Consider the following 19633-nt stretch of genomic DNA (forward strand, 5'->3'; position numbering starts at 1 on the left):
AGGACTTGTGACCCGTTTTTGTTGGTTATGTTGTCGTAGTTGTGTCTAGGGGGGCATATGGGGGAGGGAATGCTGTCACCTCCAGGTAGGTGTTTTCCCCCCGGTGTGCTGAGGGTGTCGGGTTCTAGAAAGAGACCATTCAGGAATTCCACGACGCAAAATGTAATGCCTCTCAAATCAACATCTAGCGGAAGATTAACACTGACAAGATCCTGCCTTTACATTCAGTGCCAAGGCAGCTTCTAGGATTATAAACGTAAAGAAGAAGCTACTCTAACCTCAGCATTAAGAAACTGGCCAAAAATAACCAGCTGACTAAATAGGTTTCACCTGAAAGCGGTCCAGCGGTTCAAAAATCAAGATTGCAGCATTAAAAGTAAAGCCCCGTGGCTGACGAGGAGGAGAAAAACAACTCTCCCAGTTTAGATAAAGCCTCTGCTCTGCACAGATGGGATTAGTCACCACGACCACAAGATTCACATAACTCCCCCTCTCGCTCTCTTCTTCTCTCTTTTCTTCTCTCCCTCTCTCTCTGATTTACAAGGATTAGCACAGGTGTATATATATACAGTGGGGAGAACAAGTATTTGATACACTGCCGATTTTGCAGGTTTTCCTACTTACAAAGCATGTAGAGGTCTGTCATTTTTATCATAGGTACACTTCAACTGTGAGAGACGGAATCTAAAACAAAAATCCAGAAAATTACATTGTATGATTTTCTAATAATTAATTTGCATTTTATTGCATGACATAAGTATTTGATCACCTACCAACCAGTAAGAATTCCGGCTCTCACAGACCTGTTAGTTTTTCTTTAAGAAGCCCTCCTGTTCTCCACTCATTACCTGTGTTAACTGCACCTGTTTGAACTCGTTACCTGTATAAAAGACACCTGTCCACACACTCAATCAAACAGACGCCAACATCTCCGCAATGGCCAAGACCAGAGAGCTGTGTAAGGACATCAGGGATAAAATTGTAGACCTGCACAAGGCTGGGATGGGCTACAGGACAATAGGCAAGCAGCTTGGTGAGAAGTCAACAACTGTTGGCGCAATTATTAGAAAATGGAAGAAGTTCAAGATGACGGTCAATCATCCTCGGTCTGGGGCTCCATGCAAGATCTCACCTCGTGGGGCATCAATGATCATGAGGAAGGTGAGGGATCAGCCCAGAACTACACGGCAGGACCTGGTCAATGACCTGAAGAGAGCTGGGACCACAGTCTCAAAGAAAACCATTAGTAACACACTACGCCGTCATGGATTAAAATCCTGCAGTGCACGCAAGGTCCCCCTGCTCAAGCCAGCGCATGTCTAGGCCCGTCTGAAGTTTGCCAATGACCATCTGGATGATCCAAAGGAGGAATGGGAGAAGGTCATGTGGTCTGATGAGACAAAAATTGAGCTTTTTGGTCTAAACTCCACTCACCGTGTTTGGAGGAAGAAGAAGGATGAGTACAACCCCAAGAACACCATCCCAACCGTGAAGCATGGAGGTGGAAACATAATTCTTTGGGGATGCTTTTCTGCAAAGGGGACAGGACGACTGCACCGTATTGAGGGGAGGATGGATGGGGCCATGTATCGTGAGATCTTGGCCAACAACCTCCTTCCCTCAGTAAGAGCATTGAAGATGGGTCGTGGCTGGGTCTTCCAGCATGACAACAACCCAAAACACACAGCCAGGGCAACTAAGGAGTGGCTCCGTAAGAAGCATCTCAAGGTCCTGGAGTGGCCTAGCCAGTCTCCAGACCTGAACCCAATAGAAAATCTTTGGAGGGAGCTGAAAGTCCGTATTGCCCAGCGACAGCCCCGAAACCTGAAGGATCTGGAGAAGGTCTGTATGGAGGAGTGGGCCAAAATCCCTGCTGCAGTGTGTGCAAACCTGGTCAAGAACTACAGGAAACGTATGATCTCTGTAATTGCAAACAAAGGTTTCTGTACCAAATATTAAGTTCTGCTTCTCTGATGTATCAAATACTTATGTCATGCAATAAAATGCAAATGAATTACTTAAAAATCATACAATGTGATTTTCTGGATTTTTGTTTTAGATTCCGTCTCTCACAGTTGAAGTGTACCTATGATACAAATTACAGACCTCTACATGCTTTGTAAGTAGGAAAACCTGCAAAATCGGCAGTGTATCAAATACTTGTTCTCCCCACTGTATATACTGTATATATATATATATGAGAGAGAGAGGTCCAGTTGCCAGGACCACGAACACAAATTCCATCTAGACACCATTGCCCTAGGGCACACAATAAACTATACATATCTGTGGCACTGATGTTTAGGCTGAGTTAACTTACACAAAGCTGTGATCGAGCTGAGAGACAAGGTAAGAAGGGCCTTTTATGTCATCAAAAGGAACATAAAATTCCAAATACCAATTAGGATCTGGCTAAAAATACTTGAATCATTTATAGAACCCATTGCCCATCATGGTTGTGAGGTCTGGGGTCCGCTCACCAACCAAGAACTAACAAAATGGGACAAACACCAAATTGAGACTCTGCATACAGAATATCCTCTGTGTACAACGTTAAACCACCAAATAATGCAAGCAGGGCAGAATTAGGCCGATAACAGCTAATTATCAAAATCCAGAAAAGAGCCGTTAAATTCTACAACCACCTAAAAGGAAGCGATTCCATAACAAAGCCATCACCCACCGAGAGATGAATCTGGAGAAGAGCCCCCTAAGCAGGCTGGTCCTGGGGCTCTGTTCACAAACATAAACAGACCCCACAGAGCCTCAGGACAGCAACACAATTAGACAAAACCAAATCATTAGAAAACAAAAGATAATTACTTGACACATTGGAAAGAATTTACAAAAGAACTGAGCAAACTAGAATGCTTTTTGGCCCTAAACAGAGAGTACACAGTAGCAGAATACCTGACCACTGTGACTGACCCAAACCCAAGCCTTGCTATTGAGAAAGGCCGCCGTAGGCAGACCTGGCTCTCAAGAGGAGACAGGCTATGTGCACACTTCCCACAAAACGATGTGGAAACTGAGCTGCACTTCCTAACCTCCTACCAAATGTATGACCATATTAAAGACACATATTTCCCTCAGATTACACAGACCCACAAAGAATTCGAAAACAAATCCAATTTTGATATACTCCCATATCTACTGGGTGAAATACCACAGTGTGCATCACAGCAGCAAGTTTTGTGACCTGTTGCCACAAGAAAAGGTCAACCAGTAAAGAACAAACACCATAGTAAATACAACCCATATTTATGTTGATTTATTTTCCCTTTTGTACTTTAACTATTTGCACATAATATGACATTTGAAATGTTGAAATGTCTTTATTATTTTGGAACTTTTGTGAGTGTGATGTTTACTGTTACTTTTTATTGTTTATTTAACTTTTGTTCATTATCTACTTCACTTGCTTTGACAATGTTAACATATGTTTCCCATTCCAATAAAGCCCTTAAATTGAATTGAACTGAGAGAGATGGGCCTCCACATCATCACACCGTGTCCACAGCTCTGTCTGATTGGTCCATGTGACTGACCATGTGTCATCATCCTAAATCCTATCAGAGGCAGAGAGGAGGGCAGCAGCAGCCTTTTGATCAAGTCCCCGCTAGTTTTAACAGCTTCTTAGTAGCACGGATGGCACGGCACGGCTCGTTCCTCTTTAAGCGTTTACCTCTGAACGCATTACCTACACCACTTTGTAGAACCATAAACCTCACTGCTCTCTTTCTGGTGGCTGTGTACTTTTAACCAAAGAGTGTGTCTTCTGACTGACTGACTAGAATGACTGCTAGGCCTGTTCAGGCCAGCTGTGTGTAACTCAGTGAGTGCAGTCTTGCATTGAAAGGTGGATAAATTGACCGTTATGAGATTTTATAGAGAACATGCAATGGAATTGAGTCAAGCATTATCAAAGTTCTTACCTGTAGGAGTGAAGGTAAAGGATGGCACTGTAGGTCCAAGCAGAGGCACGCGAAGGGGAAAGAGGAGAAAAACACCATTAACATAACATAAAATAGCAACACATATATTTCTCTTGAATCCAATGAGCTACACACAACAGTGTTCTCTTCACTCCACGCTGTTAAAGTGAAGTGCTTTGTGACACCAAGACTAGTGGCAACTATGCTGCCACCAACTTGAAGGAGACGAAACCTTAACTTTACTAGAGTGCTGAAACACATCATCCTGAGGATGTTTTGAAACATGACACTATGTTATAACACCACTTAATCATTTATTTATGCATCTGATCACTTGCCTGTTTAACCCATTTTGAGAGGCATTGTTGAGCACAGTGCTCAATTCACCAGCATTAACTGGCGGTTTTACAGCCAACATTGCAGGATACTGTGTTTCCCTCTACTATTAAAAGTTGTGGGAATGGGTTGTAAAATTATCATGCAATCTAAACATGTTGAATTACCCACAATCCTCTAAAAACAGAGCCACTGTGGCAAGATAGGAGATTGCAAGGAGATAAAAAACAGACTTCAAATTAGTTCAATCACTTGATTTTCTCTATAGTTGGTTATCCTCTTATAAAATATACCTACATTTTAAGAAACAGATTAAGTTGTATTGATCCTTAATTTTTGGAGATAAAATCATTGAAATGAATTTAATACATTTGTATTAAGTACATCTTGGTGGTTTTTTGAGTCTATTTCAATTCACCCCAGATATTTTTTACAGTGTGTCTGTGTGGTTTAGTGTGTAACATTCTAATGAAATGTGCCATCTTACTGCCCCAGAAGTCCAACTTTCACTCCTCTGTTCCCTCTGTTTCTAATCTGTCTAAATAAATCAATGAAAAAATGAAGGAGGAATTCACTGAATATATTCTCCCTTATCATCAACCAATATTTAGTCTATAAACCATTGCATTTCTCCCACCCCCCACCCCTCACCCCACCACACAGAAAGTGCCTTCAGAAAGTATTCACACCACTTGACATTCTCCAATTGTTGTTTTCTTACAGCCTGAATTCATAATTGATTAAATTGAGAATTGTTTTAAGACATTTTAACAAATTAATTTAAAATGAAAAGCTGAAAATCAATAAGAGTCAATAAGTATTCAACCCCTTTGTTATGACAGACCTACATCTCAGAAGTAAAACATGTCGAATGACTACCTTATCTATCTACTCCACACATCAAATTATCTATCAGGTCCCTCAGTCCAACAGCGAATTTCAAACACGGATTCAACCACAAAGACCAGGAAGGTTTTTCAATGTCTCACAAAGAACGTCACATATTGGTCGATGGGTAAAAATAAAAAAGCAGACATTGAATCTCCCTTTGAGCATTGTATAGTTATTAATTACACTTTGGATGGTGTATCAATACACCAGTCACTACAAAGATAAAGGTGTCTTTCCTAACTCCGTTGCCGGAGAGGAAGGATATCGCTCAGGGATTTCCCCATGAGGCCAGTGGGTGACTTTACAAGTTTAATGACAGTGATAGAAAACTGAGGATGGATCAACAACATGCTAGTTACTCCACAACACTAACCTAATTGACAGAGAGAAAAGAAGGAAGCCTGTACAGAATACAAATATTCAGAATATGCATCCTGTTTGCAACAAGGCACTAAAGTAAACCCACAAACAATGTGGCAAAGAAATTCACTTATTGTCCTCAATAGAAAGTGTTATGTTTGCGGCAAATCCAAAACAACAAATTGATGAGTACGACTCTCCACATTATTTTCAAGCATAGGGTATGTTAAGGACTAAGGAGTTTTTCAGGATAAAACAAATTAACTTTTAACGAGTCACCATCCCGGATCCGGGAGCACCCCCCACAGTAAAAAAGCTGACTAGCATAGCCTAGCATAGCGTCACAAGTAAATACAAGCATCTAAATATCATTAAATCACAAGTCCAAGACACCAGATGAAAGATACAGATCTTGTGAATCCAGTCATCATTTCTGATTTTTAAAATGTTTTACAGGGAAGACACAATATGTAAATCTATTAGCTAACCATGATAGCAAAAGACACCACTATTTTTCTCCACCATTTTTTTCCTGCATGAGTAGCTATCACTAATTCGACTAAATAAAGATATATATAGCCACTAACCAAGAAACAACTTCATAAGATGACAGTCTGATAACATATTCATGGTATAGGATAGTTTTTTTTTGAAAAATGTGCATATTTCAGGTATAAATCACAGTTCTACATTGCAGCTGCAATCTGAAATAGCGTTGGAAGCAGCCGGAATAATTACAGAGACCGACGTCAATTACCAAAATACTCATCCTAAAACATTTCTGAAAAATACACAGCCTACAGCAATCGAAAGACACAGATCTTGTGAATCCAGACAATATTTCAGATTTTCTAAGTGTTTTACAGGGAAGACACAATATGTAAATCTATTAGCTAACCACCATAGCAAAAGACAATCTTTTTTTCTCCAACATTTTTTCCTGCATCAGTATGCTATCACTAATTCGACTAAATAAAGATATATATAGCCACTAACCAAGAAACAACTTCATAAGATGACAGTCTGATAACATATTCATGGTATAGGATAGTTTTTTTTAGAAAAATGTGCATATTTCAGGTATAAATCACAGTTCTACATTGCAGCTGCAATCTGAAATAGCGTTGGAAGCAGCCGGAATAATTACAGAGACCGACGTCAATTACCAAAAGAATCATCCTAAAACACTTCTGAAAAATACACAGCCTACAGCAATCGATAGACACAGATCTTGTGAATCCAGACAATATTTCAGATTTTCTAAGTGTTTTACAGCGAAAACACAATAAATCGTTATATTAGCATACCACATGTGCAAACGTTACCCGAGCATTGATACAAGCCAAAGAGAGGATAACGTAATCATCGCCAAAATGTATTAATTTCTTCACTAACCTTCTCAGAATTCTTCCGATGACACTCCTGTAACATCATTTTACAACATACATATAGAGTTTGTTCGAAAATGTGCATATTTAGCCACAAAAAAACGTGGTTATAACATGACAATACTAGCAAAACTAGACTGAAAATGTCGGGCTCCATTTTGGACAGTGATCTGGCGTAATGAATAACTAATCGTAAACTTGACTAAAAAATATAGGGTGGATAGCAATCGAAAGACAAATTAGTTCTTAATGCAATCGCTGAATTACATTTCTAAAAATATCCTTACTGTGCAATACAGGGTTCGCCAAGCGAAGCTATACCAAAAAAAATGGCGGAATATGCGTATACCTTTTTTCGACAGAACAACGATTTATCATCATAAATAGTTCTTACTGTGAGCTGTTCTTCCATCAGTATCTTGGGCAATGTATCCTTTCTTGGGTCTAATCTTCTTTTGGTCGAAAGCTGTCCTCTTGTCCGTCGAAATGCCCACTAACGTTCGACCGGGACCCCGAAACGTGCCCGGTGCTTCAATGTGCATCACAAAGCAATGCCTCAAAATCGCACTAAACGGATATAAATTGCTATAAAACGGTTTAAATTAACTACCTTATGATGTTTTTAACACCTATAACGAGTAAAAACATGACCGGCGATATATAAGTGGCTAAACCAACGCTTGGAAAGAGAGAGAGTCAGATGTCCATCTTGCGTGAGGCGCAGCAGGAAAAGAACGGTACATCCGGTCTTTTTTGTTTTATACTGGCCCTGATTGCGCAATCGACTCCATTCAAATTGTCACCCCTTACTGACATCTAGAGGAAGGCATGGGCAGTGTTTGTATCCTCATAGGATTTACAGGGACTTTAAAACTGACCTGGGACCAGAGGCCAAAATGTCTGAAATCTCACTCCATATCAGGAAAAGTGCTGTAGAATGGGTTCTGTTTCACTCAGAGACATAATTCAAACGGCTATAGAAACTAGAGAGTGTTTTCTATCCAATAATAACTATAATATGCATATTGTACGAGCAAGAATTGAGTATGAGGCAGTTTAATTTGGAGACGATAAATGCTAATGTTGAAACAGCACCCCCTATATTGAGAAAAGGTTAACTGAATGAAGCTAAGCACAGGCAAAATCCTAGAAGAAAACCTGGTTCAGTCTGCTTTCCACCAGACACTGGGAGATGAATTCACCTTTCAGCAGGACAATAACCTAAAACACAAGACCAAATCTACACTGGAGTTGCTTACCAAGAAGACAGTGAATGTTCCTGAGTGGTTCAGTTACTGTTAAGACTTAAATCTACTTGAAAATCTATGGCAAGACCAGGAAATGGTTGTCAAGCAAAGATCAACAACCAATTTGACAGAGCATGAAGAATTTTGAAAGTAATAATGGGCCAATATTGCACAATCCAGGTGTGGAAAGCTCATATAAACTTTCCCAGAAATACAGCTTTAATCACGGCCAAAGTATTGACACAGGGCTATGAATATTTATGTAAATGAGATATTTCTGTATTTCATTTTCAATTAATTAGCAAAAATGTAAAATAACGTGTTTTTACTTTGTCATTATGGGGTATTTTGTGTAGATGGGTGAGAAATGTTTTATCCATTTTGAATTCAGGCTGTTGTCAAGGGGTATGAATACTTTCTGAATGCACTGGAGCTATCACTGAGGTACAGCTGTCCTCACTTCTTCATCTCCTTTTATTTATGTAAACACAACCTTTCAAATGTCCCTTTAATGCCACAATTATTTCCTCTTGTTTGGATTCCTGCTCTGCTTTCCTTGAAGCTCAGAGCAGCTGAATAGACTGGTCTATTTGGAAGGTTTAATCTGTCTGCGGTTCGGCTTTGGAGAGGAGAGAGATTGACACTTGACATGCGAGGTGCTCGGTGAGAAATATTAACGTGATTGAAATAACTCAATCAAATTACCACAATGAGATGAGACTGTCAGAGACAGCTTATTCACTGGCTGGATGAGACATCATATCACACAGACTCACACACACACACACGCATGCACAAACAAACAAACACAGGCCAACACACAGGCGCACGCACACAAATACTCACGCACACACACACACAGACGCACGCACGGACACACATACACTCCTCTGTCTCCTACAGCTCCAGTTCAACCCACTTCACGCTGAGTCCAGCATGTTGCTTCATGTGGTTGCAATTATACTCTTCTTCTCTCAAAACATTCTTGGTTACCAGTTCCAACAAAGACCATGGCCTCTTGTGGTTTTAAATAGCAGAAAGAGGGGGTTGAGAGAGAGAGAAAGAGAGAGCGAGAGAGAGAGAGAGAGAGAGAGAGAGAGAGAGAGAGAGAGAGAGAGAGAGAGAGAGAGAGAGAGAGAGAGAGAGAGAGAGAGAGAGAGAGAGAGAGAGAGAGAGAGAGAGAGAGAGAGAGAGAGAGAGAGAGAGAGAGAGAGTTAGAGAGATTTGCCTACTGTGCTCAGAGAGTTAGAGTTAACGTGAGGTAACACTGACGCACTGCTCAGCTCCTCTGGAAGAAAAGGAAGGGGTCCTTAATGGTCTATGGAGCCAACCTCAGCTTCCACACTAACCTCTCTCTCTCCAGCCTCCGGGCAGAGGAGATAACTGTACTCACAAAGTCTTCAGAGGTCCTACTTATTGGCCACAAGTTCCGCCCTTTGATTTCAGCACCCCGAAAAAAGCACCCCCCAAAAAATATATCTTTATATTCTAATGTTACCCAAGACCTTCATAAACACAACAAAATAATTATTTTTGCGAAAGTATATACTAAATATATGTACTAAGCTGTTGGAATGTTGCAGTCAGAATGACTTCTGATTGGCTCAAATTGGGGTCCCTCGAGGCTTTTCTAGTGTTAAAAGCCTTTTATGTCGGTATAGCATGTGGGCATGGCTTCATTTTGAACATACCACACAACCCTTTTCCATGAAGAAGACCAACCCTGTGATTTTAGCATCTGTCTAACCATAGCAACACAGATTAGAACTTAAAGCACACTAGCACACGATGCAGTCAACCTCCAAGATGTACACTGTCAATTCTATAGTCTATAGAGATACCAAAGTTCATTATGTTCACTTTAAACCAGCATTAATGTTCAACCATGATAGAGCTCTGAGGTACCATGGGTAGAAACTAAGGCTTTTCCAAAGCAATGATAGGTTTTCTAGGTTCATCCAGGTTTCTCTCTCTTTTCCATGACTCACAATAGGCAGTATGACAGAGGTGGATTCAGACCTAAGCCAGTATATTGTTTGTGTCTCCAGGTTGAATGGTGTACCTCTCCTGACCCTGGCACTCAGCAGCGTACCTGAGCCCAGCAGAGGGAGGTAGGGGTATGGAGAGGGCATGGGGAAGGCAGGCAGGCAGCAGCTGCAATGCCTGCAGCCACATATTAAACCAGGCAGCACAGGAAAGAGCTACACAGAAAGCCTAATAGCACTCCTTCATACTCCGTAAACTGTTGTGGGCAGAGGTTGGGCATGTACTGAACCCTGTCACATCGGATCCAGTCAGGTAACCCTGCAGGTTAGGTAGGCCGTGTCCACTACTAGAGAGCCCATAGAATCTGATACTGACAGAGAGTGAAAAACACAATGGTATGGTAAGGAATCTTATGCAACAGTTTGACACAATGTTTCAAACTCTCATTTGCATCATAGGCTTTCACTCAAAACTATTCCAAAAGTATACTTCAAGCTTGAGAAATGTTAGTTTCTCCTTGATTCATGCTCATCATAGCAAGTTCTGTCTTTCCAGACACATTCAGATGGGAACTGCTAACAGAAACTGGTGGGACCGGAAGACGCACTTCAAAAGAAGAACTACACACACAAAAACACCCTGGCAGGATCAGAGAGAGGGAAATATAAAACAGAATAGAAAGACATCACTGCAGGAGACAGCTCCATTTTTCAGCTGCAGATGTTCAAGGGCTTTTAACTTTCTCAAAGTACTAGGGACCATTTTCAGATGGCAGACCTCACCTCAAGTCAAATGATACAGCATGATGCAAGACTTTCATGTAAGTGGAGGCATTGCTGAGGAGATGGAGGGATTGCTGGGGGGGATAGAGGGATTGTTGAGGGGATGGAGGGATTGTTGAGGGGATGGAGGGATTGCTGACAGGATGGAGGGATTGTTGAGGGGATGGAGGGATTGTTGAGGCAATGGAGGGATTGTTGAGGGGATGGAGGGATTGTTGGGGGAATGGAGGGATTGTTGGGGGAATGGAGGGATTGCTGACAGGATGGAGGGATTGTTGAGGCAATGGAGGGATTGTTGAGGGGATGGAGGGATTGTTGGGGGAATGGAGGGATTGCTGACAGGATGGAGGGATTGCTGGGGGGATGGAGGGATTGCTGACAGGATGGAGGGATTGTTGAGGGGGTGGAGGGATTGCTGAGGGGATGGAGGGATTGCTGACAGGATGGAGGGATTGCTGGGGGGATGGAGGGATTGTTGAGGGGATGGAGGGATTGCTGACAGGATGGAGGGATTGTTGAGGGGGTGGAGGGATTGTTGAGGGAATGGAGGGATTGCTGAGGGGATGGAGGGATTGTTGAGGGAATGGAGGGATTGCTGACAGGATGGAGGGATTGTTGAGGGGATGGAGGGATTGTTGAGGGAATGGAGGGATTGCTGACAGGATGGAGGGATTGCTGAGGGGATGGAGGGATTGTTGAGGGGATGGAGGGATTGTTGAGGGGATGGAGGGATTGCTGACAGGATGGAGGGATTGTTGAGGGGATGGAGGGATTGCTGGGGGGATGGAGGGATTGCTGACAGGATGGAGGGATTGTTGAGTGGATGGAGGGATTGTTGAGGGAATGGAGGGATTGCTGACAGGATGGAGGGATTGTTGAGGGGATGGAGGGATTGTTGAGGGGATGGAGGGATTGTTGAGGGAATGGAGGGATTGTTGAGGGAATGGAGGGATTGTTAAGGGGATGGAGGGATTGCTGAGGGGATGGGGGGATTGCTGAGGGGATGGAGGGATTGTTGAGGGGATGGAGGGATTATTGAGGGGATGGAGGGATTGTTGAGGGAATGGAGGGATTGTTAAGGGGATGGAGGGATTGCTGAGGGGATGGGGGGATTGCTGAGGGGATGGAGGGATTGTTGAGGGGATGGAGGGATTGTTGAGGGGATGGAGGGATTGTTGAGGGGATGGAGGGATTGCTGAGGGGATGGAGGGATTGTTGAGGGGATGGAGGGATTGTTGAGGGGATGGAGGGATTGCTGAGGGGATGGAGGGATTGCTGAGGGGATGGAGGGATTGCTGGGGGGATGGAGGGATTGCTGGGGGGATGGAGGGATTGCTGGGGGGATGGAGGGATTGCTGGGGGGATGGAGGGATTGCTGAGGGGATGGAGGGATTGCTGAGGGGATGGAGGGATTGCTGGGGGGATGGAGGGATTGCTGGGGGGATGTGATACAGTAACTGGAGTTTTTAAGGATAAATTAATAAAAAACTAAGAGCGGCTTAATTGAGAGCTGATATGAGAGTAGGCGTAGGAATCACACAATGACCCTTAACCACTGATACAAGCGCAGCTATTTTTCATCCTATTAACTGTTACATTAAGGGTTGAGAATAGAGTTACCTGATCCTAGATCAGTGCTTAAGGACACTTTGAGCTAGTGATTACAGGGTGCTGCCATTAGGTGAGGCATGTTGTACTGACCCTTGCGGATGCCTGCGTAGTTCGTGCTGAGGCCACTCCTCTTCTTACGCTGTCGGTAGAGCCAGATACTGAACACCATGAGGATGATCCAACAGGCCGCTCCTATCCCCGCTATGAAGGCCGGCTGCTTCACCACCTCACTGATCTGCTGGGACAGGCTGTTCTCTGGCTCCAACACACCCTCCGTCACATGCCCCGATGAGTCTGGAGGGGGGAGAGAAGATAGGAGGAGAGAGGATAGGGGGAGAGATGATAGGGGGAGAGAGGAAAGGATTGGAGATGGGCGGAGGATGAGGAGGTGAGAGGAAAGGATTGGAGATGGGCGGAGGATGAGGAGGTGAGAGGAGAGGAGAGGGGTACAGTGTGAGGAGATGAGAGGAGAGGGGTACAGTGTGAGGAGATGAGAGGAGAGGGGTACAGTGTGAGGAGATGAGAGGAGAGGGGTACAGTGTGAGGAGATGAGAGGAGAGGGGTACAGGGTGAGGATATGAGAGGAGAGGAGAGGGGTACAGTGTGAGGAGATGAGAGGAGAGGGGTACAGGGTGAGGAGATGAGAGGAGAGGGGTACAGGGTGAGGATATGAGAGGAGAGAAGAGGGGTACAGTGTGAGGAGATGAGAGGAGAGGGTACAGGGTGAGGAGATGAGAGGAGAGGGGTACAGTGTGAGGAGATGAGAGGAGAGGGGTACAGTGTGAGGAGATGAGAGGACAGGGGTACAGGGTGAGGAGATGAGAGGAGAGGGGAGGAGTGAGGAGAGGAGAGGGGTGCAGGGTGAGGAGATGAGAGGAGAAGGGAGGGGTGAGAAGGTGAAAGGAGAGGGGTACAGGTTGAGGAGATGAGAGGGGAGGGGTACAGGTTGAGGTGATGAGAGGAGAGTGGAGGGGTGAGGAGAGGAGAGGGGTGCAGGGTGAGGAGATGAGAGGAGAGGGGAGGGGTGAGAAGATGAGAGGGGAGGGGTACAGGTTGAGGCGAGGAGATGAGAGGGGAGGGGTACAGGTTGAGGCGATGAGATGAGAGGAGAGGGGTGCAGGGTGAGGAGATGAGATGAGAGGAGAGGGGAGGGGTGAGGAGATGAGAGGGGAGAGGTACAGGTTGAGGCGATGAGATGAGAGGAGAGGGGTGCAGGGTGAGGAGATGAGATGAGAGGAGAGGGGAGGGGTGAGGAGATGAGAGGGGAGGGGTACAGGTTGAGGCGATGAGATGAGAGGAGAGGAGAGGGGTGCAGGGCGAGGAGATGAGAGGAGAGGAGAGAGGTGAGAAGGTGAGGTAGTGATGGAAGAGTGATGGAATGGGGAGATAAATGCAGAGGGGAAAGTAAGAGATGGTGAAGACATAAAGAAGGGATTAGGAAGGATGAAAGGAGACGGTCAGGAATGTCAGCGGGCCAGAGCAAGGGAGGAGAAAGGAGGGAGGAAATGGGAAGTAGTCAAAAGGGGAGAAAGAGAGAGAAGAAAGGAAATGTTATTTGTTATTTTCAATTTGTTACTTATATATTTTTTTCTTTACACTTTTTTCCTTAACTTCTTAAAGCATTGTTGGTTAAGGGCTTGTAAGTAAACATTTCACTGTAAGGTCTACACCTGTTGTATTCGGTGCATGTGACAAATACAATTTGATTTGATTTGATTTATTTTAAACACAAAAGTTCAAATCAAGTGGAAAAGCCTGAAACGGGGAATGATTTTGAAGTTGGGTGTAGAAAAAGCTAAATGAAGTCAGGAAAGGGCGTAAATAAAGACTTCTTTCATCTCTGCAGGTGAGTGTAAGGCTGGGCCTGGGCTGTGGAGCTGCAGAGATGGAATGCTCTGTCTATTACAAAAGGCTTTCAGAACTGATCCCAGAACTGATCCCAGTCAACAATGGCAGGTGAATAGACAAAAGGTCTCAACCCAGGAGATTTAAGCATAATCTATTCGTATCAGAGTTGAACCAGGAAGCACACTACTGGAATATTACACACACCCAGGACGACTTAAAGAAGTATGATCACACACCTAGCAACATTATATGAGTTATTATTACAGCGATTGAGATCACAGCAGTACTAATAAAAACATAGTACTAGTCCCGAGCACACTATAGCCCTTTAATGTGCAGCTTGGGTATGTCTTTCTGTTAGCTTTTGCTACTGTTCTACAAGTCAAAATGAACCGTCAGAACTAGTGATCACACTACAAAGGCCTGTTTTCTTCATCTGTCTATTCTCTCTGTGCCGCACATGAAAGAGTGTTGTCCCCCTAAGAAATGTCTTCATGTCAACTTGCTTTTCTAACTTTCTTCATCTCTTTTTATCTCTCTCTTGTTTCATGTTGCAACCATTTTTATCTTTACAGACTCACTCAGCCAGAGGCAAACAGGGTTCCCAAAGTTCCAGTGTTGCTACCTCTACCCATCTCTCTCTCTCTTTGTCGAGTTGGGGAGCCCTCTCTCTCTCTCTTTTCTCTCCTTCTCCACTACTATGTGGATTTCATGACTGTTTCTGTGAGGATGGAAGCAGAGTACCAATGTGACTAAACAGTCCTCAGGGATTGTACAGGTATCTAGGCTGCTGTGCCATGACGCAAACAAGCCTATAGTGTGACAAATGCATTAGGGTGAAGCACTGGTCGCGTTTTTCCACTCCAGTGTTGGAACATGGCAACAGGCGCCGCTGGAAGCCCTCAAGTGAGAGAAATTGTATCAGTCACAGCTTCCTGCTTCTCCATGCCCATTCCAGCCCACTTTAACACACACAGTCACACAGCTGTCCCTCTACCAAGCACCCAGCACCGCTGTTCCATGTTGTTATCATTTATTCACTTTACCGTGAGCAGATTTGTCGTAGCTCAGATCTGTGGAGTATTCTAACAGAGGGTCTTAAATAGCCTGGGCCATATGAGTGAAGACTGAATTATATTCATCCCAGGTAGCTATAATGCATCCAGTGTAAGGATGCAAATTCATGATTGACTGATGTGCCAGGTATCAACAGTACTATACTGTACATACATACTGCACACGTGCACTGTACCTGATCTTGACACTCCACATGACAAATGGAGAGAGAAGGAATTTGTCTGAAAAATAACTTGCTACATTGGGTCTTACAGCCCCTCCAGTATCGTAATCTTGACAGGTAAGCTAATAAAGGGTTAATAAATACGTCATCTCAGAACACACAGCTGTGCCAGAGTTCATGGTTTATTGCTCTTGTTACGCACTAGAACATTGCCTCTTTGACTGGAGAACAGAACAGAAAAGAGCAGGGCAGAACAGGGCAGAGCAGAACAGGGTAGAGCAGAACAGGGCAGGACAGAACAGAGCAAGGCAGAGCAGGACAGGGCAGAACAGAACAGGGCAGAGCATGGCAGAGCAGGGCAGAACAGAGCAGGGCAGAGCATGGCAGAACAGGGCAGAACAGAGCAGAGCAGAGCAGGGCAGAACAGAGCAGAACAGAGCAGGACAGAGCAGGGTAGAACAGAGCAGAACAGAGCAGGGCAAAACAGAGCAGAACAGAGCAGGGCAGAACAGAGCAAGGCAGAGCAGGGTAGAACAGAGCAGAACAGAGCAGGGCAAAACAGAGCAGAGCAGAGCAGGGCAGAGCAGAACAGAGCAGGGCAGAACAGAGCAAGGCAGAGCAGGGTAGAACAGAGCAGAACAGAGCAGGGCAGAACAGAGCAGAACAGAGCAGGGCAAAACAGAGCAGAGCAGGGCAGAGCAGAACAGAGCAGGGCAGAACAGAACAGGGCAGAACAGAGCAGGGCAGAACAGAGCAGGGCAGAACAGAACAGAACAGAGCAGTGCATAGCAGAGCAGAGCAGGGCAGAACAGAACAGAACAGAGCAGTGCAAAGCAGAGCAAGGCAAAGCATAGCAGAGCAGACCAGGGCAGAATAGAACAGAGCAGTGCAAAGCAGAGCAGGGCAAAGCAGAGCAGAGCAGTGCAGAACAGAACAGAGCAGGGCAGAACAGAGCAGGGCAGAACAGAACAGAACAGAGCAGGGCAGAACAGAACAGAGCAGGGCAGAACAGAACAGAGCAGGGCAGAACAGAGCAGTGCAAAGCAGAGCAGAACAGAGCAGGGCAGAACAGAGCAGAACAGAGCAGTGCAAAGCAGAGCAGGGCAGAACAGGGTGGGGCAGAACAGAACAGAACAGAACAGGGTGGGGCAGAACAGGGTGGGGTAGAACAGGGTGGGGCAGAACAGAACAGAACAGGGTGGGGTAGAACAGGGTGGGGCAGAACAGAACAGAACAGAGCAGTGCAAAGCAGAGCAGAACAGAACAGGGCAGAACAGAACAGAGCAGTGCATAGCAGAACAGAGCAGGGCAGAACAGAACAGAACAGGGTGGGGCAGAACAGGGTGGGGCAGCCAAGCTACAAGCACTGAACTGCTGCCTAGTAAGAATTTCATGAAACGTTTTATCACAATGTCAGTCAGGTAAAAACCATTGAGGCTGTACACTGACAGTGGTAAACACGGCATTAAGATAGAATAACATAGAGTGTCACTGTCAGTCATGCTCATCACGCACTGTGTATGAGGTCTGACGTGGCTATAATTGGTACGGTAATCATTTCAATTACACATCTAACCACTATTATAGACCAAGAACAGGTGAGCAGAGAGGGGCACAAAGGAAGTCAGGGATTTGCTTCATTGTAAAACGATGTCATAACACTCCTTTAAAATGAATATGACAGCTGTAAACGTAGATGAATAAACCCTTCAGAATAAGATGAAAGGGAAGTCAATACTACAAAATGTCCATTGACTATTTGCCAGCCATTGCGGTTAAAGAAGGTGGGAAGTTATTAGGCAGTAAACCTTGGAATCCACGCTGTACGGAGTTAACAAGTGAGGACACATAGTAGAAGGACATATCCCTCCTCTTCCTCCTCTTTCACCTGAGGGAATAGAGTGTTATCTGAACCTTCTGCTGGGTGCAGAGAAATGCAGGTCAGAGTTCTCCTCCACTCACCTATCTGGAAGAAGGTGACATCAGACTTGACCCCTGGGCCTGCCCCAGTGCTGGCTGCGACCTCCACACTGTAACGGATCCCTGGAGCCAGGCTGGAGATCAGCAAGGAGAAGGTAGAGCCGTCCACCGTACGGTTGATATGGTACCTGCTCTCATTCCCCAAACACCAGATCTGACAGGACAGAGAGAGAGCAATGAGACATTATAACAGTGTGCTGATGGTGGTGTGACATGTACAGCAAGTTAGCTACTGCTGGTTGATGCTAATGTATCATTTCAGCACACAGCGCAGATTGAATTATTCCACCCAGGTATTCCACATATAAAAACACTGGGACACATTTTTCTGTTTTTCTGGGTGTGTTCCACACAGAGTCAGTATTTGCTGTGGTAGCCATAACATGTCCCCCTGTCTGAGTGAGTGTAACCTAACCCCATGAAAAGGAAAGTGTGGGTCAGTAATCACCTCCATAACCCTACTGCAGCAGCAGCAGCACAGGATTGTCAGTGACTCACAGGGAGGAGAGAGGACTCTCTCAGGCTAACTCAATCCAGGGTCACAACGTGCTTCATACATTCACCTCAGCATGAAGGCTGCGAACCTCAACATCCTGAACCTGGCTAACCCCAGCATTCTGAACCTGGCTAACCTCAACATCCTGAACCTGGCTAACCCCAGCATTCTGAACCTGGCTAACCCCAGCATCTTGAACCTGGCTAACCCCAGCATCCTGAACCTGGCTAACCCCAGCATTCTGAACCTGGCTAACCCCAGCATCCTGAACCTGGCTAACCCCAGCATTCTGAACCTGGCTAACCCCAGCATCCTGAACCTGGCTAACCCCAGCATTCTGAACCTGGCTAACCCCAGCATTCTGAACCTGGATAACCCCAGCATTCTGAACCTGGCTAACCCCAGCATTCTGAACCTGGCTAACCCCAGCATTCTGAACCTGGCTAACCCCAGCATCCTGAACCTGGCTAACCCCAGCATTCTGAACCTGGCTAACCCCAGCATCCTGAACCTGGCTAACCCCAGCATCCTGAACCTGGCCAACCCCAGCATTCTGAACCTGGCTAACCCCAGCATTCTGAACCTGGCCAACCCCAGCATTCTGAACCTGGCCAACCCCAGCATTCTGAACCTGGCTAACCCCAGCATTCTGAACCTGGCTAACCCCAGCATCCTGAACCTGGCCAACCCCAGCATCCTGAACCTGGCTAACCCCAGCATCCTGAACCTGGCCAACCCCAGCATTCTGAACCTGGCTAACCCCAGCATTCTGAACCTGGCCAACCCCAGCATTCTGAACCTGGCTAACCCCAGCATTCTGAACCTGGCTAACCCCAGCATCCTGAACCTGGCCAACCCCAGCATTCTGAACCTGGCCAACCCCAGCATTCTGAACCTGGCCAACCCCAGCATTCTGAACCTGGCCAACCCCAGCATTCTGAACCTGGCTAACCCCAGCATTCTGAACCTGGCTAACCCCAGCATCCTGAACCTGGCCAACCCCAGCATTCTGAACCTGGCTAACCCCATCATATTGAACCTGGCTAACCCCACCATCTTCAACCTGACTAACCCCAGTATCCTGAACCTGGCTAACACCAGCATTCTGAACCTGGCTAACCCCAGCATCCTCAACCTGGCCAACCCCAGCATTCTGAACCTGGCTAACCCCAGCATATTGGACCTGGCTAACCCCAGCATCTTCAACCTGACTAACCCCAGTATCCTGAACCTGCCTAACCCCAGCATCCTGAACCTGGCTAACCCCAGTATCCTGAACCTGGCTAACCCCAGTATCCTGAACCTGGCTAACCTCAGCATCCTGAACCTGGCTAACCCCAGCATCTTCAACCTGACTAACCCCAGCATCCTGAACCTGGCTAACCCCAGCATCCGGAACCTGGCTAACCCCAGTATCCTGAACCTGGCTAACTCCAGAATCCTGAACCTGGCTAACCCCAGCATCTTGAACCTGCTTTCTTTACCCCCACCACCGTATGTTAACCTGTGTGTGTGTGTGTGTGTGTGTGTGTG

At 45.4% G+C, this 19633-nt stretch overlaps 1 protein-coding gene across 3 annotated transcripts in view; it reads right to left on the reverse strand.

The window, feature by feature from the left end:
- The window catches only part of LOC139548284 (roundabout homolog 1-like), a 407179-nt gene that overhangs the window by 46917 nt on the left and 340629 nt on the right, over positions 1 to 19633 (reverse strand). For all 3 annotated transcript variants that reach the window (XM_071357866.1, XM_071357867.1, XM_071357868.1), the window contains 3 exons: positions 17587 to 17758; positions 12627 to 12830; positions 3936 to 3962 (listed from right to left, as the gene is read on the reverse strand). In XM_071357866.1, the coding sequence (XP_071213967.1) occupies positions 3936 to 3962; positions 12627 to 12830; positions 17587 to 17758 (403 nt within the window). The remainder of the gene's footprint in view (positions 1 to 3935; positions 3963 to 12626; positions 12831 to 17586; positions 17759 to 19633) is intronic.

Source organism: Salvelinus alpinus, chromosome 21 (assembly GCF_045679555.1).
Source record: "Salvelinus alpinus chromosome 21, SLU_Salpinus.1, whole genome shotgun sequence".
Classification (NCBI taxonomy): Eukaryota; Metazoa; Chordata; class Actinopteri; order Salmoniformes; family Salmonidae; genus Salvelinus; species Salvelinus alpinus.